Source organism: Myxocyprinus asiaticus, chromosome 33 (genome assembly GCF_019703515.2).
Source record: "Myxocyprinus asiaticus isolate MX2 ecotype Aquarium Trade chromosome 33, UBuf_Myxa_2, whole genome shotgun sequence".
In the NCBI taxonomy this organism is placed as follows: Eukaryota; Metazoa; Chordata; class Actinopteri; order Cypriniformes; family Catostomidae; genus Myxocyprinus; species Myxocyprinus asiaticus.
This window is the reverse complement of record NC_059376.1, coordinates 35,716,980-35,740,593: the sequence shown is the minus strand read 5'-3', so window position 1 is coordinate 35,740,593 and position 23,614 is coordinate 35,716,980. Positions and strand designations below refer to the sequence as shown.

General features: G+C 37.7%; 2 protein-coding genes across 6 annotated transcripts in view; one reads left to right on the top strand and one right to left on the bottom strand.

Annotated features, from left to right (window-relative positions):
- Positions 1–3,262: 3,262 nt before the first annotated feature.
- Positions 3,263–10,530, top strand: LOC127423715 (DNA damage-regulated autophagy modulator protein 2). The gene is made up of 7 exons (XM_051668234.1): positions 3,263–3,959; positions 4,463–4,530; positions 8,278–8,420; positions 8,544–8,721; positions 8,947–9,029; positions 9,152–9,244; positions 9,492–10,530. The coding sequence occupies exons 1-7, from the start codon at positions 3,829–3,831 to the stop codon at positions 9,612–9,614; spliced, it is 819 nt and encodes a 272-aa protein (XP_051524194.1). The 5' UTR covers positions 3,263–3,828; the 3' UTR covers positions 9,615–10,530.
- Positions 10,290–23,614, bottom strand: part of dennd2da (DENN/MADD domain containing 2Da) — a 34,940-nt gene continuing 21,615 nt past the window's right edge. For all 5 annotated transcript variants that reach the window (XM_051668217.1, XM_051668215.1, XM_051668216.1 and 2 more), the window contains 6 exons: positions 18,265–18,413; positions 14,675–14,846; positions 14,229–14,279; positions 14,033–14,114; positions 13,679–13,927; positions 10,290–10,946 (listed from right to left, as the gene is read on the bottom strand). In XM_051668217.1, the coding sequence (XP_051524177.1) occupies positions 10,882–10,946; positions 13,679–13,927; positions 14,033–14,114; positions 14,229–14,279; positions 14,675–14,846; positions 18,265–18,413 (768 nt within the window). In that variant the 3' untranslated portion in view covers positions 10,290–10,881. The remainder of the gene's footprint in view (positions 10,947–13,678; positions 13,928–14,032; positions 14,115–14,228; positions 14,280–14,674; positions 14,847–18,264; positions 18,414–23,614) is intronic.

Here is a 23,614-nt window from a genome sequence, read left to right as displayed (position 1 = left end):
GTTCTGGGATTGATTTGCACTTTTCGCACCAAACTACGTTCATGTCTAGGAGACAGAATGTGCCTCCTTCCTGATGGCTGCGTGGTCCCATGGTGTTTATACTCGCGTACTATTGTTTGTACAGATGAACGTGGTACCTTCAGGCATTTGGAAATTGCTCCCATGGATGAACCAGACTTGTGGAGGTCCACAGTTTATTTTCTGAGATCTTGGCTGATTTCTTTTTATTTTATCATTATGTCAAGCAAAGAGGCACTGAGTTTGAAGGTAGGCCTTAAAAACATCCACAGGTATACCTCCAATTTATACCAATAAGCCTATCAGAAGCAAATGTGGTGTAGTGGTGGCGTAGGTGGCTAAAGCACATAACTGGTTCAATCCCCACAGCTACCACCATTGTGTCCTTGAGCAAGGCACTTAACTCCAGGTTGCTCCAGGGGGATTGTCCCTGTAATAAGTGCACTGTAAGTTGCTTTGGATAAAAGCGTCTGCCAAATACGTAAATGTAATTGCCTAAAGGCTTGACATAATTTTCTGGAATTTTCCAAGCTGCTTAAAGGCACAGTTAACTTCTGACCCACTGGAATTGTGATATAGTCAAATAAAAGTGAAACAATCTGTCTGTAATCAATTGTTGGAAAAATTACTCGTGTCATGCACAAAGTTGATGTCCTAAACGATTTGCCAAAAATATAGTTTGCTAATATTAAATCTGTGGAGTGGTTAAAAAATTTGTTTTAATTCCACCTAAGTGTATGTAAACGTCTGACTTTAACTCTATTCCCATGCTGTCAGTGAAGAAAAAATACATTGAGGGGATAACCTGGTCATTCAGTACATTCAGTTACTCAGCTGACTTCATTTTATTGCCGCATAACATTGCTGAGCCTAGACCTGACCAACTGAAGCAACCCCAGATCATAACCATAATTTAAATCCAAACTGAGACTATTTTTTGGCCAGGCAGTATATATTGTATTTTGGTTAAATATGACCAGGGCATTTCTTAACAGGTTTTGTGATAATGTCCTATTTATCCCTTTATCTTGGCCAGTGCAAGTTACTGTTGCCAGTACAGAGCAGTGTTTTTGTGTTGAGAGGAGTGGAGAAAGTGCAGCCAGTTAGGTAAGAGAGAGAATCACAGCAGATTTTTTTAATGAGAAAATCTAATTACAAGAAAAGCAGCCAGAGGATTTTCCATCACAGAAATGCAGGAAGACAATTTTGCATGTTCAAATTATGTTTATTTAATACCAATTCATAGAGCTTTCATCTGATCAGTCAGTAAAAATCTATACAGTATAAAAAGAATTTTTCTTTCTTTGCTTATGTTTCTTCTTCATCTTGTGTTTTGGAGGATATTATTATTTAGAAATGTCAATGCCACTAAATGAAGAAAAGCTGTGTTAGTAAAAGGTCATATTTTTCCATATAATAACCAGTGCCAAGATATGAGATAAAAGTGTAGAATGGTTCTATGTGAGTTATATTACACTGTACATAATATGAACCCTTCATTATGGATAACATGAACGTCAGTGTTTGAGGTCTAAATACCTTAGTTAACTGTGCAAATATTTTTTTTTTTGTGCCTTTTATTATTCAGTGTCGGTATACTCCTCTATGCACCATAAAATTTGGACTCTGTGATTTTGATAATATTTAGCTCCTGACAAATTTGTATTTTGTTTCTTAGTTAATTCTACTCATAGCATCGTACTTGATAAAGATGCTTGCATTCCTGCATGTTACGTTAACATCATTGAGTGCGCAAAGCGTGATCAGTCATATACAGCATAACTACATTTATATGATGTGTTTATTTAATTTTTGTTTTTACATTCATGCTCTTTTTTTTTTTTTTTTTTCAAGGAAAAGGTTGATATAACAAATAAAAGGACAATAACCCTACAGGTCCGCACTGAGTGCTTCCAAGGGTAAAATATAAAAAGAATGGCCAGAGTTTATGTATATTTCTCAAAACTTGTCATTGTTTTGCATCTACCTCTGAGCAGTTGTTTGTTTAATGAGACTTTTATTGGAAATGTTTTAATCCTGTTGAGAATTTGCTAATGTTATTTAAGTGGGTTTTTCATTTATTTGTGTTACTCTGCTTTAAAACGCCATCCATTAACAGGTGGCCGCTATAATGCACACATAGTTGAAGAAAATGTCTGCCACTGCAACTAAATTTACGTACATGTGTAATTTGCATCTTTACCCAGGTTTTGTTGTTCTGTTGATTTACAGCGAATTCCTTACTTTGTAACAGACTAATGGACATTAAATAAAGATTGTTATATTTATGTTAACAGATTTATTGATGACTGCCTCAGTTTGTCATAGTTCCTTTACTAAGGAATGTACCATGGTAAAACTATGGTGTTTGGACATGTAGCATTCTGTTCCGGCTACAATACAAGTTGAGCTCAATTGATGGTTTTGTAGTATAATGTTGATTAAAAATAAAAAATCAACTCACCCCTTATTTAAATTAAAAAATCAAGACACATACAATGTTAAAGGCACATACAATGGAAGTGAATGGGGCCAGTCCATTATATTTTTTAACATGATTTTAGTGTAATAAAATTGCTTGCTAAACGTATTTGTGTAAAGTTAAATCCAAAGCCAAACCCTGTAATCTGGTAAATCGCTGTAAAGCCCTGATTTTATCGCAGTAAAATAATATTAACTAGTATAATGTTTACATCTTGTGGCTATACTTTTGAAACGGTGTCTGTTTTAACGTAAATGGACTAGCCCCATTGACTTTCATTGTAAGTGACTTCAATTGCAATTTTTACAGATATTTTTTAATAAACAAGGAACAGGTGAAAATAATTTTTTGTGGTAATCAACACTAAGCAAAAATAAACTTAATTGTAAAGGAAGCTTCCTGTACTATTTTTTGCATTGTGACTTGTTTTCATGACGATTAAGCATAAACCCCAAATTTCCATTCTGCTTACTGTAATGCAGTAATGAAAAGCATCTTATTATAACATATATATATATATATATATATATATATATATATATACACACTGCAGTTAATAGTGTGTTTATAGTATTCTACTGTATTTAGCTTTGAGTATTCATCCAGTGTCATCATTATCATTGGAATAGTGCTTTCTGTTGTGAGTCCCACCCTTGATTTCCTCATTTTTGTGTATGTAATGTCTTGTGATCAGGTAACTAATCTATTATATATGCGTTGTGGCTCCGTATATTGAAAGGTCACCTGTGTTTGTTTTTGCAGAAAGTGAAATCACGCTGAATGAGTGTCAGCTGACTTTTGGTCATAGGACTTTAGGCAAAGCATCACATTCACACATACACAAAAGATCATTGACACAGCGCAAGACTTCAGATATCCACAGACATTTTAACTCACTCTAACTCTGAACTTATAACTAATATTTCTGATTGCTTCTTATTATTTATCACTGTGTGTGTACCTGTTACTAATCCAACTCCGCAGATAATATGCATGTCTATATCATTGACTAACAGACTAACAGCCTGGGGGCTGTTGCACTGACCAGTTTCATGCTGTTTTAACATTGAGCCTCAGTTGACCTTACATTCCCTTATTTCTGGGTTTGTATGTGAAAACAAGAAAATTCTGAATCTTGTGGTTTTGCATTATTTTGGTGTTTTCAACCCCCCTAACCCTCCTGTGTCTTGTCGTATGATTGTATATATGAGCAACTTTCTATTTGCTGGGATGATTTGCCTTTTAAGCTCCATGCTTGATGCATAGATATCTACGTGTTGAATCCTCTGTGAGTGAGTTTCTCGGGACCGTCTCTATGCGAGTGCATTATGTGGTGGTTTCAGCGAGGGCTGTGCGCTCTCCCTTTGGCTCTGGTTATCTGGTCTTCAGCAACATTCCTTCTCTCGTATGCCACAGCGGTGGTGTTGGGCCATGCCGACCTGCTCATTCCATACATTAGGTGAGTTCTGCTTTCATTACAGCATTGCTGAAAGATAAATACTGCTTTTGCAATGCATCATTAAACCCTTATGTTCTGTCGAGATTGACACTTATTTCATTATATTTGGGGTCCCAGAAACCCTAAAACTGTGTTTAAAAGTAATAAGATTTTTTTTAGCAATCCAGTAAGCAGATATTATTGACACTTTATAGTGATAGTTCAGCCTCAGTCACCACCACATATTCCCCCTGGAATCTATGCCCCTGGTTAAGTATGCTTTTGGAGTTATGTCTGTCTGATCCCAAACAGAACGTTGGGGTATCTAAAGGTCCATGTGAGAAACACAATGCATAAAAATAACCAATTTTTATAGTGAAATTTAATAGGGAAAATGTTTGCTTTCAATTTATTAGTGTTACGTTTATTTTTAAGAGTTTGACTGTCGCTCAAATGCATTCAGTGATGTACTATCTTTTTCTTCCAGCTTTAGTTGACTGTGTTGTGTTTTATTTTGTTTGTAGTGACACAGGCACTGAGGTTCCTGAGCGCTGCGTGTTTGGCTTCATGCTGTCAGTCTCAGCTTTCTTAGGTAATATTGTAAACATTGTAAACTTGCATTTGCATAGGTTTATAGTAACGAAGTACAAATACTTCATTACTGCGCTTAAGTACAGTTTTTCAATATTTGTACTTGAGTATAAGTATTTCTTTGGACTTTTACTTCACTACATTTTGAAGAGAAAAAATTATACTTTTATTACGCTAAATTTCTCCAGACCCTTTCGTTACTTTTGCGACTGAACACCACAAAAAATAGGTGTACGTCCAAAAATCCATGTCGATCGGCGATAGTGATGTCTGATTCGTGAAAGAATCATTTGAGTCGAATCTCATAAATATGATAATTCTGACATGACTTTAAAGGGATAGTTCACTCAAAAATGAAAATTCTCTCATAATTTTCTCACCCTCATCCCATCCCAGATGTGTATGACTTTCTTTGTTCTGCGAAACACAGAAGCATATCTCTGTTCTGTTGGTCCTTTCTGTGTAAGTGAATGGTGGCCAGACATTTGAATGCTCCAAAAAGCAAATTAAGGGCGCATAAAAGTAATCCATAAGACTCCAGTGGTTTAATCAATGTCTTCTGAAGCGATCTAGTTGGCATTGGGTGAGAAACGGACCAAAATATAACTCCTTTTTCACTGTACATCTTGACAGCAGTCTCCTTGGTGATCACTATTTCAAGCTCGATTACACTTCCTATAGTGCCATCTAGCACTCTGAGCAAGCTTGACAAGCTTGAAATCATGATCATGCTTGAAGACTACAATGGTAACATGTACAGTGAAAAAGGAGTTATATTTTGGTCTGTTCTCACCCTAAACCAAATGGATCTCTTCAGAAGACAATGATTAAACCACTGGAGTCATATGGATTACTTTAATATTGCCTTTATCTCCTTTTTGGAGCTTCAAAGTTCTGTTCACCCATCACTTGCATTGTATGAACCTACAGAGCTGAGATATTCTTCTAAAAATCTTCATCTGTGTTCTGCAGATGAAAGAAAGTCATACACATATGGGATGGCATGAGGGTGAGTAAATGATGAGTACCGCCAATCAAATAAGTTGCCATGGTTTTAATTAGCTGTTCTGTCATTTATGCGATTTACTTGTACTTTTGATACTTAAGTAAATTTAAAATCAGTTACTTTAATACTTTTCCTTAAGTATTTTCTCATGAGCTACTATAACTTGAGTCAATTTTATATGAAGGTATCTTTACTTTTACGTATGACGATGACGAATGGATACTTTACACAACACTGTGCATTTGTCTCTCAAATTCTTCATTGTTTTGTCCATTCTGTCATCTTGAGAGGAGGACTTTAGGTTAAAATTGCTGCCAAAATTGCTCATTTTCCACCCTCAGCTGACCCTCTGTCAGAAACGCTCAGTTCTGGTGCTGCTTTAAGATTTTACAGTAAATGCCCACTGTTATGATTAGCTCTTGACTGACATGCTCTCTCTTTACCATCTCACTGCTCACCCATACTGGGCGGGGCTACAGAAGTAATAAGGTAAAGTAGTTGTTGTGGAGGTGGTCAGATGCAAATGTCTACCAGAGTGTGACATAGACTTGCCACAATATCATAATTTTCACACCTGTGCGGTGTTCACGTTCAGACCGACTACGAGTACTGCAGCTGGTTGGATGATAAGTGGTCATTTTCGTTAAGCAATAGCCTACACAATAACGCAAAGCAGCTTGATTTCAAACTTTGAACTTTATTTTGTATTTATTTTAACTAAAAATTCAAATGAAACTGAAAAAAATGAAGTGCAGTTAAAATGTGTGTTGTTCAACATTTTGAAAGATGGCTTTTCAACAGCTGTGAAGGGCAACATCTCTTTGGCAACGAACCTACTTCATCTGTGCATTCTCTCCATCATGGGCTACCGGTTGGTTATTTCGTTGTCTGGGCAAATACATCACTTATTGTGGGTTGTTGCGGGTTTAATGTTGGTGTTTTATTACCTTTCATCCCAGGACCCAGTTTAGCTGCTTCGGAAGGGTAATGACTTTGAATGTGTGTGATGAATGTTCTTGCTTTAGTGATTTTGCATAGAAAATTAAATTCATTTATTTAAAAAACAAAAAACTTAAACCAAAGACATTTCTAAATTCAAACTGCACTTCAAATGAAACGAAAAAGCAATTAAAATAACGAAGTGGTTTCCATTTATCATCACACAAGTATCCATCTATGACAACAGGTGGAAAATTACAAATACAAATTAAGATCTAAAAACATTTATAAATGTAAACATAATAATTATAATGATGATAATAATTACTGAAATATAAATCATGGTTCAAGGTGAACTTGTTTTTGTATTCTTTTATGATTTAATCATAGACGTATAGGCTATATATAAAGTAAACCTGCAGAGTTACGCTCACAACAAACTGCTCTGTGGAAATAATGCGAACTGAACTCAGAGCACCTCTTGAGCTGAGATGGTCTGAGGTCATTTGCAGCATTCTCATAGACGATACTATTCTTTGCAAAAAAAAAAAAATCTGAAGACTGAAACAAATAAAGAGTGAGAACCCTTTACATATGCATGTTCCATGAGACTGCACGCCTCCGAACAAACAGCGTGTCAGATATACACATAGACAGATTTTCTGTCACCTGTTCTTAAAAATATAATAAAGTGTGTTTCTTAAAGCACGTGTCTGTGTGTCTAACAGCATATCTTGTGTCATTCCGAGTCTTAGTTACCTACCATGGACATTATATTCGCTACCTGCAATTAAACATCTTCTGTCAGTGTGCGCACTTTGCTGCCTGTGTAATTTGATAAGTTGGTAAAGAACCAACCATATTTGTTAAATATGTTGGCTAATTTGAATTCGCTCTCAGCTCTGTTTAACGCATTTTGCTATATTTAAATCTATTCAGCAGAATTCCACAGATTTTGCCCAAAAGTCCATGCAGAAAGTGCAGGGGGCGTGCTGATTTATAATATCCACCTTTTTTCCTGTTTTTAGCAGATAATGTGATGTTTAGCGTATTAAATTAGTACAAATTGCCAAATAAAAAACATGTGGCTCCATAGTGCCGATACTTACGGGATGACCATCTTTTGACAGTGCCTCACCCGAGTGGGAACATGACATGAAGCGATGGCCCGAGATTGGTTACACTGATATCATTAACTACTTTGAGTCGTTATGACAGCCAAAAACTACATAAGTTGAGCCTGAACACATTTTTACTCAAACTAAAACTTAAAGTGGTTGTTGTTCTTTGTCTGGATCGCTCATTCTTATGGAGACCAGAACAAGTAAACAGTCCATCAGCAATCAAAATCATAATGAAAATGTGGCGGTATCACCAGTCAGTCATGGAGGCCATATGGCGATTAGGGAATACCAATATGGCGTCACCTACGGCTGTCAGTTTGCCGCTGCGCCAGTAATCTATTTCTATCTTATAGATCAGTAGGTTATGTATAATCACTGCTAAACTGTATAACTGACTGTTGTCCCAGGCAACATTTGTTAATGCATTGCTGTACTAATTAAATTCAAATCAATATTTCATGTCTATTTTTTATTTGTGTTATTTTTTATTTTTTTTGGTAAGCATGTAATGAGAATGATGTTGTACAGTTAGTTGGCCATTATGGCACTTTAAACCCGACCAAGGTGATCAGGACCCCAATGCAAAGCGAAAGGATCTTTTGCATGGGCATATTTTGATAACTTGTATGTGTGTCATTTATAGATTGAGTGTGTTATTTAAGTGTATGCATACTTGCAGGTTTGGGCACTATGTATGTGCGATATAAACAAGTTCAAGCTTTGATTTCGGCCTCTGAGTCAAGTTTACAGTTGCTCAACTACTCAGCTCTCCTCCTGGGCATCTTCAGCACTGTAGGGATGTGTGTTGTCGCCAACTTCCAGGTAACACCCAAAGTTTCGTTCCTCTACTTTTGACTTTATATTGATGGGACAGTTATAATGATGTGTGTATTTAAAACATGTATTCTGAAACTGTCAGAGAAGAAAGTTTTTCTGTTCTTTCAGAAAACAGATATGATATCCATGCACCTTTTGGGGGCGGGGCTGACCTTTGGCCCAGCTATGTTGTATATCCTGGTTCAGACTGGCATGTCATACCGAATGCAGCCGCGTTTCCATGGCAGGGATATTCTGTGGGCACGCATGGCTGTGGCAATGTGGTCTCTCATTAGCATAATTACATGTATCCTTTTTAACTGTGCAGACTTCAATATAATAACATTTGTTTTTGTGACGTAGTGGTTAAAGATCCTTGCCATTGTCACCTTTGGGTTTAAGTTTGATACACAATTTTCTGTAAAGCAGCTTTGGAACAGTACTGTATTTATCTTGAAAAGCACTAAGCAAATAAATTGCATTGAAACTGAAATGGTTTGTTACTCATGCTACTTCTTTAACTGAATTGAAGTATTCATATCCTCTGTGTTAATGTATGATGACCTGTCTGGTGTGGATGTGGCCAAGAAGTTACACTGGAAACCCGAAGAGCGAGTAAGACATGATAAGCTTGATCTAAACTTCACTCACAGTGTCTTTTAATTTCTCAAATGTCCTATAGCTGTTGGATGCTAATGGATGAGTGTGTAATATGTGAACTATATTTTGTGTTTTAGGGTTTCATAGCACACCAGGTCAGCGCTGCGGCTGAGTGGTCTCTGGCATTCTCCTTCATCGGTTTCTTCCTCACTTACATTCACGATTTCCAGGTAGGATCTTTTGCTATGGTGGTTTACGGTACGCTAAATCAAATGGCACATTTCAATAACACTTCAGCAAAGGGGGCATCTTATATAAGTATTCAAGAATCATTCAAGTAATCTAATTCCCAATTATTTTTATATACAATTGTGTATTTTTGTCTTGCCTATACAGTATATGTGCATTGTTCAGAGTTGATCTAATTTGCATCCAGCTTATCACCTGTTTGATCACACGTTCTTTTTATTTTACTAGAAAATAAATCTGCGGGTTCAGCCTATACTTCAGAGTAACCATCTTTATGACCATCTTCACTATCGAGGGAGAGAGCAAGTCCAACAAGGAGAACGCTCACCCCTATTGGCTGGCACAATCTGAGAAACTCTGCCACATTATGTCTGATATTTAACACTGCAGTGGACATTTAATATGTGTTCATTTCAAGAGACACGTTTTCCCTCACAAATCTCAGTATTCCAGGAGAGAAACTTTTTTATTTTGAAGACTCCAAAAAATGGCTTGACAAATGCAAGTAGGTATAGCTGCAGCCCGGAGATCTCTAAATGGTGGCGGAATCTCCAATATAGGGCGGGGTGACTCCAGAAGGGAACGGGGTTACTCCTGAAGTAAGAAGACACTTCCACACATGATTAGGGAAAGGGTTGGGTTAGGTTAGGGGCTCTGTATATCTTTGCTGGTGGTTTGGAGCTCCCGCCCCTTTTTGGAGCTCATCCTGCAGCTACATCCTTCTCTATAGTTTACGTCACCGCTGTGAACCCTGATTTGCTATTTGTTATTACTAGTCAGAGTCTGGTGGTACAAGGAGGAGGGGATATTCTCATTCTAGAGAGCCTTTTATTGGACAAAAATATGTTTACACCTCTGAATGCAAGATAAGTCATCAGTATTTGTTGTCTGTTTTCCCCTAAAAGAAAGATTGTACATTTTAAAGTGTGCATGTCTGAGTACACTAGTATATTGATGGCCTCAAAGCTAACAGACATGAACTAAAAGCCACACACACACACAAAAACAGAATACTTGAGTCTTGAATTGTACAAATATTTCACATATTTTATAAACAGTTCAATTGCAAATGTACAATTATGCAAGTCTTTTTCCATTTTAATATTAGAAAAAATATATTTTACCTATTTTTACATCTTTTAGTGCTTTTACAGGCATTTAAAAAAATTGGATAGAAATTTGTTTAGTTTCATATCAAACTGAATTTGTATTGTTTTCATTTAAAATTCCTTGAAAAAAAAATAAAAAATACACTGAGAGATCGATACATTTAGAAAAGTATGCATTTCAATTCTGCATCTTTCCACTGGCTCAGCTTCTGTGACAATGAACCGTATGGTCAAACTCAAAGCCCAGAGTGTCTATCTGAAACAAGCCTTACATACATTAAATACAGCAGCTTATCACAATACAAATACCCAGACACCCAACAAGACCCACACACAAATGACAAACAGCAGTTAAAGTCTGTCAAACCTAACAGATGCAAATCATAAATAAAAAAATGAAATGTAATGAAATTAAATGTAATCATATCTACATTCCTTGAAATTATTTTCCTACAATTGGATTTTTGTCACACAAGATTTACAATCAGTCTCATTGGTGAGTGTCGCCACTAGTGTTTCTTTGCCTTCTCTCTCATCTTTTTTTGGTATTCAGCAATCTTTCTCTCAAAAAACCCTGGAAAAGAAAAGATAAATGGAGAGAAAACTAACTTTCAAGGAACTTTGAGACAATCCTCTTGTCAAGCAAGTGGCAAAATACAATTCTGTAGTACAAAACATTAAGTGTATCACAGTATTCTGAAAGCAAGAAGGATTCTAATATATATATATATACAGGTGCATCTCAATAAATTAGAATGTCGTGGAAAAGTTCATTTATTTCAGTAATTCAACTCAAATTGTGAAACTCGTGTATTAAATAAATTCAGTGCACACAGACTGAAGTAGTTTAAGTCTTTGGTTCTTTTAATTGTGATGATTTTGGCTCACATTTAACAAAAACCCACCAATTCACTATCTCAAAAAATTAGAATACATCATAAGACCAATAAAAAAAAACATTTTTAGTGAATTGTTGGCCTTCTGGAAAGTATGTTCATTTACTGTGTATGTACTCAATACTTGGTAGGGGCTCCTTTTGCTTTAATTACTGCCGCAATTCGGCGTGGCATGGAGGTGATCAGTTTGTGGCACTGCTGAGGTGATATGGAAGCCCAGGTTTCTTTGACAGTGGCCTTCAGCTCATCTGCATTTTTTGGTCTCTTGTTTCTCATTTTCCTCTTGACAATACCCCATAGATTCCCTATGGGGTTCAGGTCTGGTGAGTTTGCTGGCCAGTCAAGCACACCAACACCATGGTCATTTAACCAACTTTTGGTGCTTTTGGCAGTGAGGGCAGGTGCCAAATCCTGCTGGAAAATGAAATCAGCATCTTTAAAAAGCTGGTCAGCAGAAGGAAGCATGAAGTGCTCCAAAATTTCTTGGTAAACGGGTGCAGTGACTTTGGTTTTCAAAAAATACAATGGACCAACACCAGCAGATGACATTGCACCCCAAATCATCACTGACTGTGGAAACTTAACCCTGGACTTCAAGCAACTTGGGCTATGAGCTTCTCCACCCTTCCTCCAGACTCTAGGACCTTGGTTTCCAAATGAAATACAAAACTTGCTCTCATCTGAAAAGAGGACTTTGGACCACTGGGCAACAGTCCAGTTCTTCTTCTCCTTAGCCCAGGTAAGACGCCTCTGATGTTGTCTGTGGTTCAAGAGTGGCTTAACAAGAGGAATACAACAACTGTAGCCAAATTCCTTGACACGTCTGTGTGTGGTGGCTCTTGATGCCTTGACCCCAGCCTCAGTCCATTCCTTGTGAAGTTCACCCAAATTCTTGAATCGATTTTGCTTGACAATTCTCATAAGGCTGTGGTTCTCTCGGTTGGTTGTGCATCTTTTTCTTCCACACTTTTTCCTTCCACTCAACTTTCTGTTAACATGCTTGGATACAGCACTCTGTGAACAGCCAGCTTCTTTGGCAATGAATGTTTGTGGCTTACCCTCCTTGTGAAGGGTGTCTTCTGGATAACTGTCAGATCAGCAGTCTTCCCCATCATTGTGTAGCCTAGTGAACCAAACTGAGAGACCATTTTGAAGGCTCAGGAAACCTTTGCAGGTGTTTTGAGTTGACTAGCTGATTGGCATGTCATCATATTCTAATTTTTTGAGATAGTGAATTGGTGGGTTTTTGTTAAATGTGAGCCAAAATCATCACAATTAAAAGAACCAAAGACTTAAACTACTTCAGTCTGTGTGCACTGAATTTATTTAATACACGAGTTTCACAATTTGAGTTGAATTACTGAAATAAATGAACTTTTCCACGACATTCTAATTTATTGAGATGCACCTGTATATATATATATATATATATATATATATATATATATATATATATATATATATATATAAACTACACTAAGTGACAAATTGGCATTTATAAAGACAAACTTGACATTAAAATGTTCTTAGGTATGGCAAGTGTAATCATGCATGCATTTTTGTGTAAGAAGAGAATGAATTGAGAATGAGTGCTTAAAATGTAGCACAATGAATTGTGAAGAAAGACTGTACACATCTTAGGGGCGTGTTTAAAAAGCTAGACACTGCACAACAGTCAACTATGTCCGTCTAGCACTTATAACGCTTCCTGTGTGAACGGTCCCTTAGTTGGTTTGGAAAATACAGCTAATAGAATATTCCAAAGCTCAAGCATTCTCTTTTTTGGAATAAATGCTTTCTAAATCGGAAAATGGTGTGCATGTAAGTGTGGTAAATACATGAATATTGTTTCTAAATTGCTTTTGAAATTATATCACCGGTTAAGTTATTGAGTTGAATAAGAGCAGAATAGTAATAGTACAGAGCCCATGGGTGCACTAACTTTTAAGAGGACCTTGCTAACTGCACATTATGAACATTAATTATGAATGAATAACTTAGTTCTCATATGCACTTTATATTGCATTCTTTCCTGTAGGTGGAGTCCATGCACATGATTTTGAGATTATTTGTGATTGTTAAAGTGGAATGGATTTAGGAACATTGTCTGTGCATACAGACAAAATTTGTTATAATTTTTAGGCATATTCTCTAGCTATATTTGCAATAGCATACTAACATACTACCCATACTTTTTCTGCAGTACGTATAATGTACTATGCAAGTTTTATGCATGCAAGGTATACCTGGATGACATTGTGCATTTGCCAAAATGTGAAGCACTGCATATATCAGAGCAAATTATTTTTAAATAAAATACATTTAGGAAATAATTCTACGTTTAGAATTAGCACATCTTTATAAATAAGGGTCCTGGTCTTAACAGTAAGAGAATGAGGGTGTTTCTTACCTGTGCCGTCCTGAGAGGCGGGTCTCTGTTCGACCTCCTGAATAAAGAGGTCAAACATCTGCGTCTGTACAAATTTCTTTACAAACCGCCGTGTGCTCTTTGATTCTATAGCTTTACAGAAACTCTTTCGCTGGAACTCGCCTTGTTTGTCTTGGCCATTCCGTACCATATACTTAGAAAAGTGGCCGACCGTCTTAATAAAGAACGGCAAAAATGCTTCTGGGACGACCCGGTTCAACTCCTCAAGACCTGAAGTGATGAGAAATTATATAAGCGATCAATGATTTTGACCTGGGACAAAAGAAATCTTCATACAGTGTGAACTTGGCTTTAGGCTACAGAAACGTTGCTTACTTGATTTCTCATTTTTGGCACCGAGGGCCTGCTTGATTTCGTCTTTGAGTTTGTGAGGTAATATTGTGTCCTCATCTCCCATCTGTTTGAAGAAATATTTTAACCATAGTACATACTGTACATCAAATCCCTTTCTATGACAACACATTTCAAAATGAATATTCTCTATGAAATAAACATGGATGCTCAAACTTACACGCTTGATAAATGTCTCCTTTCTGCCTTCTGACAAGTCAACAACAAGCAGCTGGTTGAGCAGAGAGATTTAAATGTCAGTTTACATAGTTTGAAGTGTAGAGAGCTTGTAATGTTTTAAACGTTTAATTCACTCAAAATGTAACATTTTATCATCCTTTACCCACCTTCATGTTCCAAACCCATATGACTTTCTTTCTTCTGTGGAACACAAAAGGAGATTTTGGGCAGAAGGGTAAGGACAGTCACTATTCACATTCATTGTGTGGAAAAAAGATAATGAAAGTGAACAGTGACTGAGGCTAACATGCTTCCTAACATCTCCTTTTGCATTCCACAAAATAAAGAGAGTCAAATGGGTTTGGAACAACATGAGGGTGAGTAAATGACGACAAAATTTTCAATTTTGGGTAAACTATGCCTTTAAGAGTGTCATAAGGCACTCACATCTGTCTGGTCAGTGGCCTGATCGGCAAGCCGTTTCTGGACACCCAGCAGGTATGGCGTGGGTGCCATGACGACGTCAATTAGGATCTCTGGTACGATGGAGATGAGAGTGTGCTGCCAGATGAATGGATAGAGGAGAACTGCCACGGCATGGATCACTTGTGACAATGTACTAAAGAGAGAGAGAGATGGGTTTGATCATTGTTACAAAGTACATGTAATCTAGACATGTCTTTTAGGTTCCATCATTCTACCTATTAAAAATACTATTATAAAAAGATACTTCTGACTCTAAATTCTGACTGGATGAGCCATGTTTGAAGCCATTGTAAAATTCCTATAAATGCACACCTGTGAATTGTTGTACATTCTATATTAATGCACCAAGTTTCTACATTGCTTGGCAACCAGAAACAGCCTATCCACCTTTTTCCTAGGGGTTCTACGGGGAAACTAATGTGGGTGTGACTTCCGCCGGAAACCGTTCTATAGCATTCGTTAACTCCAGCTGTAGTCATTTTAGACCATGTTTACAACTGGTATTAAGACGTTTCGGATGATTTGATCACAAATGTTCAGCGCTATATATAGTTGTAAACGGGGTGCAAAACATTTGTGATTGGATCACAAAAAACATACAGAGGAAGTCAAAAAACATGTGGCCACATCACATTTAAACGCCGTCCTGATGCGTCCCATGTATCTGCTTTGATTGTTTATGACATATTTTAAATTCATCAGTACTGCATTTTGCATTTTTAAATGCCTGATGAAGGTTGTGACCGAAATGCTGCAATTAAAATTTTATTATTTTTTTTCCTTTATAATAGCTGATATCTTACACCTGCCAATAATCAATAATATTTTACATTATTCTGAGATAACCTTGGAGGAGCTTGGCGAGGTAATTAAGGCCTTGCCTACAGGCAAGGCTCCGGGGCCAGACGGCTTTGCCGCTGAATTTTTTTATCTTATGCTACAGAATTGGCTCCACATTTGCTAGAAGTTTATACGGAATCATTAAAGAATGGAAAGCTTCCGCCAACCATGACACAAGCCCGGATCAGTCTGATTCTTAAAAAGGACAAAGATCCAAGTGAGTGTAAGAGTTACTGTACAATTTCCCTGATCCAGCTAGAATAAATATTGTCAAAAATGTTGGCTAACCGATTAGGTAAAGTTATGACATCTCTTATACATATAGATCAGGTGGAGTTTATTCAGGGATAAAACATTTTTATAACATTAGGCATTTCATCAATATTATGTGGTCAGTGGCGAATGATCAGACTCTGATCACTGCCATCTCACTTGACACCGAAAAGGGATTTGATATGGTAGAATGGGATTATCTTTTTAAGATTTTGGAAATGTATGGGTTCGGGAATACTTTTATTGGATGGATTAAGTTACTTTATAGACACCCGGTAGCGGCGGTACAAACAAATTGATTAATTTCGATTATTTTACTCTGGTTATGGGCACCCGGCAGTGTTGCCCTCTTTCCCCATTATTGTTCTGTCTTGCCCTGGATCCATTAGCAGCCGCAATAAGAAAGGAGGATGATTTTCCAGGGGTGATGGCGGGAGATGTGGCACATAAGCTTTTGCTTTACGCAGATAATAATTTATTATTCGTCTCTGACCCTACTAGATCTATGCCTTGCCTCCACAGAATTATTAATTTCTATTCTAAGTTCTCAGGATACAGAGTTAATTGGTTTAAATCTGAAGCTTTGGCTCTGACAGCGTACTGCCGGTAACGGCTTTTCAGCCGGGTGCCTTCCAGTGGCCCAAAAAGGGCATAAAGTATTTGGGTATTTTATTCCCAGCAAATTTGTGTGATTTAGTTAGAGTTAATTTTGACCCTTTAATAAAAAGGTTTTCGAGCAATGTGGGCAGGTGGGCTTCATTACATTTATCTATGATTGGGAAGATTAATGTTATTAAAATGAATTGTATTCCAAAATTCAACTACCTGCTACAATCTCTCCCTATAGATGTCCCCCTCTCTTATTTCAAGCAATTTGATAGCATAGCGAAGTCCTTCATTTGGAATGGTAAATGTCCCAGATTACACTCCAGTAAATTACATAGGCCGATTGATAAAGGTGGGCTAGGCCTACCCAAGATTTTGCTTTATTATTATGCGTTCAGTCTCAGACATCTGGCTCATTGGTCACTTCCACCTGCGAGAGCCTCTCCCTGGTTTTGTATTGAACAGGAAGTTATTGCCCCTATTTCGCCATTGCAAAGCCTTTCTATCAAACTAATCGGAGAAGTTACACCCCGTTATCTTTCAAAAGATCTTTTGAAAATTTGGTTCAACTTTTTGGGATTCCCAGATCTAAGTTCTATAGGTATTCTATAGGGGGAGGGGTAATAGTGGGTGTTTAATGTTAAATGTGATTCATTATATATATGTTGTGGTTTTTTCTTTGTGATAAGTCTATGAATCAATAAAAATGTTATTTGAAAAAAAAAAAGTCTACATCTAGAGATGCAAGGGTGCGCCTTATGCAGTTTAAGATTTTACATCGATTCTATTGAACCCCCTCTAGATTGTATAGGCTTGGTCTTAAAGACACACCCACCTGCTGGCAATGCCAATCAGAAGATGGGGACACAACCCATGTTTTTTGGTGGTGTGTTATGGTCCAAGAGTTTTTGTTGATGGTTCAGTTTTATGTGTGACGTATTGCACACTCAAATTTCATTTTGCCACAGACTCTGTATTTTAGGCGATGGGCGGTCATTAATATAGGAGATAAATACATAAAAAATTGGGTCCTGGCCAGTGTTATAATCAGCAGACAGATCATATTTAGGGGATGGAAGTTGGCTGGAGCACCCTTGTTTCAAGAGTGGCACACAGAGATGGGCAGCATAGCGGCATTTGAAGCAATGTCATATAGAAGGCTAGGCAACATAGATTTATTTAATATAAAATGGGGCAGCTATTTAGCCTTTATAGAAGGCTCTCGGGGAGGGGCAGTGGAGGGAGATTTGTAGTTTTAAATGTATGATTTTTTTTTTTTTATATATATTTATTCTTAAATGTTTCCTCTTGTCTATTTAAAAAAAAAAAAAAAACTTTTTGTATGTGTATACTTTCATTTTGTGTTGGACCAATGGATGTTTGTAGTTGGTTGGGGGGGGGGGACATATAATTTGATTCTGTGTGTGTATATTCTGTTTTATCAATCCTGTTTTTTTAATCAATAAAATGTTAATATATATATATATATATATATATATTACAGTAGGTGTGACGTTTATTTATTAATTGTTTAAATTGGACATTCAGAACTGGATCATAAGTCATATGTCTGTGAATTGTACCACACTGGTCCCACTGTATGTTTGTTTTTTTTGTATGCAGCCAGTGAAGAAAACACAATAGAAATACATGTTGTCTATTTATTGTCTCTGTATTATTTCCCTGTAGCCAGTCTAATTAACTCATCACATTCAACTCAGACTTCAAGATGACAACTTGAAAAGAATACAAGTTCTTTTGCCGTGGCACTGTAAATTCAACAATAGTGGTGCAGGTAACACTGGTGAATGTGCAGGTAAATTTGTTATTACCCAAGCTCTTCAGCGATGAAGATGATCCGTCGCTCTAGCACTGTAGCAGCAAACACCTGGATCACCTCCTCATCTGACAGACAACTGAACAATGTGCGGAAATCCACGTGCTCCAGCCACGAGTCTGTCGGGCGAGTCAAACTGATGATCTACAGATGGAAAAACTGCTATTTTATTATTGCGTTACATAAGATATTACATACAAAAATATATTGAAAAAATAATGTTTTTGTAATACAAGGTAGGCTGTTTTTGTTTGTTTTATTTGTTGTTTTAAATGTAAAGAGTTATAAATTATATAGGCTGATATAAAAAAGATATTGATAGACAGATAGATGGACAGACAGAGATAGACAGACAGATAGTTAGATACTGTAGATAGATAGACAGACAGATGGACGGATACTGTCAGCAAGCTATGCTGATCAAACAAACTATTTAACTACACTATTGGTAAACAAAACTATCTACCTTATTGCAGAATTATGTGTAATACTATGATGTAGGGTATGTCAAGATCTATTGAATGGAATGTCACATACAAAAATGTGCTGGAGGAGAAATTCAAGCAGAAATAAGTCAAGTTGGTACACATCATGAGGACATGCCTGCATAAAAGTCTGACCTTCTCCCCTGAGCTAGTAGCTCGGCTCAATTTCCTGCTGTTTTGACAATGCTGAGGAGCTGAGTGTTTGTGGATAGCATGTCTCTGCCTGTAAGCTTGCAACAGATTACCTTTCACCCCCTGAAGTGCAAGTTGCTGGCTTGCTCAACACTGCTTCTGTAATTCACTGATGTTTTACTCTAAACACATTGGTTGTGTGACTCAGTTGAGCAGTCATCAGTTTCATGTCTAATAGTGCATATACACTGGTGGCCAAACGTTTTGGAATAATGTACAGGTTTTGTATATTTTTTGAAGATTATGACAACTTCCGGTGTGAGAACGCTGTGCGCGTTTGGCTGCCGCTTCACATTCGGACTATATTGTATATACGCTATATGGCCAAACGTTTGTGGACACCCCCTTCTAATTAACAAATTTGGTTACTCAATTAAATCCAGTAAAGAAAAATCTTAATGTTTCTTTATGTAATGGCTTGAGCTTTGTGTGCTTCCAAATTTGTGGCAACTGTTTGGGGATAGCCCTTTTCTGTTCCAGCATGACAATGCCCCTGTGAACAAAGTGAGGTCCATAAAGAAATGGTTTACTGTGTCTGGCGTGAAAGAAATTGACTGGCCTGCACAAAGCCCAGACCTGAACCCCACTGATCACTTTTGGGGTGAACTGGAACAGCAACTGTAAGTCAGGCCCCATCGACCAACATCAGTTCCAGACCTCACTGACAGCCTTGTGTCTGAATGAAAGCAAATACCTGCAGCCATGTTACTACATACAGTATAGTGGAAAGCCTTCCCAAAAGAGTGGAAGCTGTTATTACAGCAAAGGGGGAAATTGATGCCTAAGGTTTTGAAATCAAATGTTCATCAAGCACATATGGTGTCCACAGACTTTTGGCCATATAGTGTATATATATATTTCTTTTTTTTGCGTGTTTGTTTCCGTTTGTTTTTCTTTTCATTTATTAGTCTGTGCATAAAGTTAAATCCTGTTGGCTTCTGGATCTATAACACATTAGGAATTGGATTCTATGCCTCACTTTCTTTCTGCTCACCAGAGAAAAACAGCATTCACCTGCAGCTGGAGACTGGATAGTTCACACTCCATTTCACGGGTATGTCGTGAGCCCTCACTTTTATCTGTCATTCACTTCTCTCGGCATGGGTATCGAGTGAGTCTCCACTCTCTTTATCACCTGTCGACAGTTCTTTGACAGGTTGGGTAGCCTTCCTCTCGATCAACTGTTAGGTGTAGACTAGGCAGGGTTCTGGCTAACGTGATATCGTTGATTGTGGCTGCTGTAGCTGGCATCTCATGACTGGTTTTGCTCTATATCTCACATATGAACATGTCTTGGATTTCATCTATTAAAGCGTTTTTTTATCTTCCTCACTCTCATCCTTGGCATTCATGCCATGGAAATCCAACTACTGACATCATGACTTAGAGTCTTAAACTGCCATCCACGTTTAGACTCCGAGACATATGAACTCTGTGGTGAACTTGGAATCCTCCGGCGGCCGCTGTATATCCATCGCTCACCACGGAATCTCCAGTCTGTCTATCGCTCATCTCCCACAGCAATTCCATCTATCTGGACAAAAAGACGGTGCTGTAAAACTGATGTTGCATCAGCAAGATGCTCAAACTCACTTTCACTGAGGCATTTATCTAAAGATGATCACTACTCCACATCAAAACACTTTGGATTTGTTCGTCAGGATTTGGCACTATTGAACTGTCGCTCTCTAATGGACAAAGCGTCAATTCTCAATTAACTCATCACTGATAAAAAACTGGACATGCTACTGCTAACTGAAACCTGGCAAACACCTAATGACTTTTTACAAATAAATTTGCTTACTCCACACGGATACAATTATTTGTCTAAACCCCGACCTCACGGAAAAGGGGGCGGACTAGCTGTTGTTTGTCGAGATGGCATGAGAGCGGTTTTGACTGAATTTGATAATGTCACGTCTTTTGGATATCTGGCTCTCAAGATTGTTGGCGAAACTCCTCTCATTGTGTTATTGATTTACCGACCTCCAAAGTATCAGCTTCACTTTTTCTCTGAACTTAGTGAAATACTCACTTTTGCCTGTGATATGTCTACCCATGTTATACTGCTTGGTGATTTCAATATCTATGTTGATACTGACTGTTCAAATACAACTGAACTCATGAATGTTCTTGAATGCTTCAATTTAATACAGCATGTGAATTTTTCTACCCATACCCATGGTCATATACATAGTTTGTACATCAGGTCTTAATAATGTTTCTACAACTGGTACACAAATTGGCATCTCGGATAACAAACTTACAGAATTTTCATTTAATTTTCCTCGCTGTAAGTCATACAAGAAAACTGTGGTATCTTATCACAACCTAAAAGCAGTCGACCCCTCATTATTCTCCACCTCTGTCTGTGCACCCTTACTTTCTGACTCTTTGAAACTGTCCTGTCCTGAATTATAATTCAGCTATCTCAGCTGCTCTTTAGGAGCACGAACCCATCAAGACAAAGCTAGTGCCCTCTTCTCGCTCATCGCCTTGGTTTACTCCTGAACAGCGGGCAATGAAGAGAGTGGGTTGTCATTTTGAACGACTCTATAGAAACACAGGCCTAACTGTTCATTCATCTTACAGAACATCAGCTAAAGTACAGAGCAGCACTCAAGACTGCACATTCAATGTACTTTTCCTCTATTATCCAAAAAGCAAGTTGTAGACCTAGAGCCCTCTTTGCTATGGTGAACAAGTTAATTCACCCACCAGCTCAGGACTCACACAGCTCTGATGAACTTTGTGACTAATTTCTGCACTTCTTTCAAGATAAAATTGTTTCCATATACCAAACATTCACATCAACCATTTGTGAAGATCCTCTGCACGAATGTCTGTCTGAACACCCTATCTACCCTTTCTCCTCCTTCACTCCCACTAGCCCATCATCAGTCAGTGATTTAATTGTACATTCCAACTCATCATCCTGTCAGTTGGACCCTGCCCCAACCTCCCTTCTTAAACACTGTGACTCCTGCACCTATTTCACATATGATAAACACATGTCTTGCATCTGCCATTGTTCCAACTGATCTGAAAATTGCCGCTGTTACACCAGATCTTAAAGGTCCCAACTTAGATCCATCTTCCCTCTGCAACTATCTTCCTATTTCTAACCTGCCTTTTATATCTAAACTTCTGGAAAAAGTTGTAGCCTCCCAGTTACAATCACATCTTGCAGCTAATAATCCAATCTGGTTTTTGCCTATTCCACAGCACTAAAACTGCTCTCTTGAAGGTTAATTAATTATCTCCTCCTCTCTGCTGACTCTGGATTTCTCAGTATTCTGATCTTGCTTGACCTGAGCTCTGCTTTTGACACTGTATGCCACAAAACACTCCTTTCCCGACTTTCAGATATTGGTATTACTGGCACTGCTCTATCCTGGTTTTCTTCCTACCTCACCAACAGACAATATTTCATCTCTATTAAGAAAAACAAATCCCCTACTGCTCCTCTCACTCAGGGTATCCCCCAGGGTTCTGTACTAGGTCCACTACTGTTCATAATTTACGTTCTCCCACTAGATCAGAACATCCATCGTCATGGTCTCAGTTATCACTGCTATGCTGATGACACCCAGATTTATACATCGGCACGTTTTGATGAAACATATGCCATCTGCTCATTAACTGCCTGTCTCAATGATGTAAAAATTTGGTTAAACAGTAATTTCCTCAAATTCAATGCTGACAAAACTGAGATCATGATTTCTGGGCCACAAACAAATAAGAAATATTGACATTTGTGTCAATATTGATGGAAATAAAACCATTAAGAATCTGGGAATCACTTTCGATCCATCTCTTACTTTTGAAGCCCACATTAGAGCCATCACTAAAACTGCTTTCTTCTATCTACGTCACATTGCACGACTTCGCCCCATTCTCAGTTTCAGGGATGCAGAATCACTAGTTCATGCTTTCATATCATCAAGTCTCGACTACTGTAACTGCCTCTTTACTGGTCTACCAGCTAAAACTATTGCCCAATTACAATACATCCAAAACTCTGCAGCTAGAGTTCTCACTAACACCAAGCATTCTGCACACGTTACTCCCATCTTGTTTAGTCTTCACTGGCTGCCTGTCTCATGCCATATTAAGTTTAAAATTCTTCTGACATACAAAGCTCTCAATGATCTGGCACCTCGTTATATATGTGATCTGCTGCATCCATACACACCAGCACGCACTCTTCGTTCTTCTGATTCCAAATTGTTGTCTGTCCCTAGATTTCGTCTATCCACTTTTGGTGGGAGATCTTTCAGTGTAGTTGCACCTAAATTGTGGAACTTTCTACCTCAGAGCCTCTGTGACATCTCTATTTCTATCTTTAAATCTCAGCTTAAAACACATCTTTTCTCAGCGCATTATCTGTCTATTACTGATTGATGTTTTATTTCCCCCTTTGTAATTGAGATTGAAACTTCTATTGAAATGTATATTAATGTATTTTTGCCACTTTTATTCACCAAAGTGGCATTCAACTGATCACAATGTATAGTTAGGATATTAATAATGTGAAAAATTACTATTACAATTTGAAAAAAAATGTCAGAACTTCTTAAACTACTTTAAAGAGTTCTCATCAAAAAATCCACCACGTGCAGCAATGATAGCTTTGCAGATCCTTGGCATTCTGGCTGTCAGTTTGTT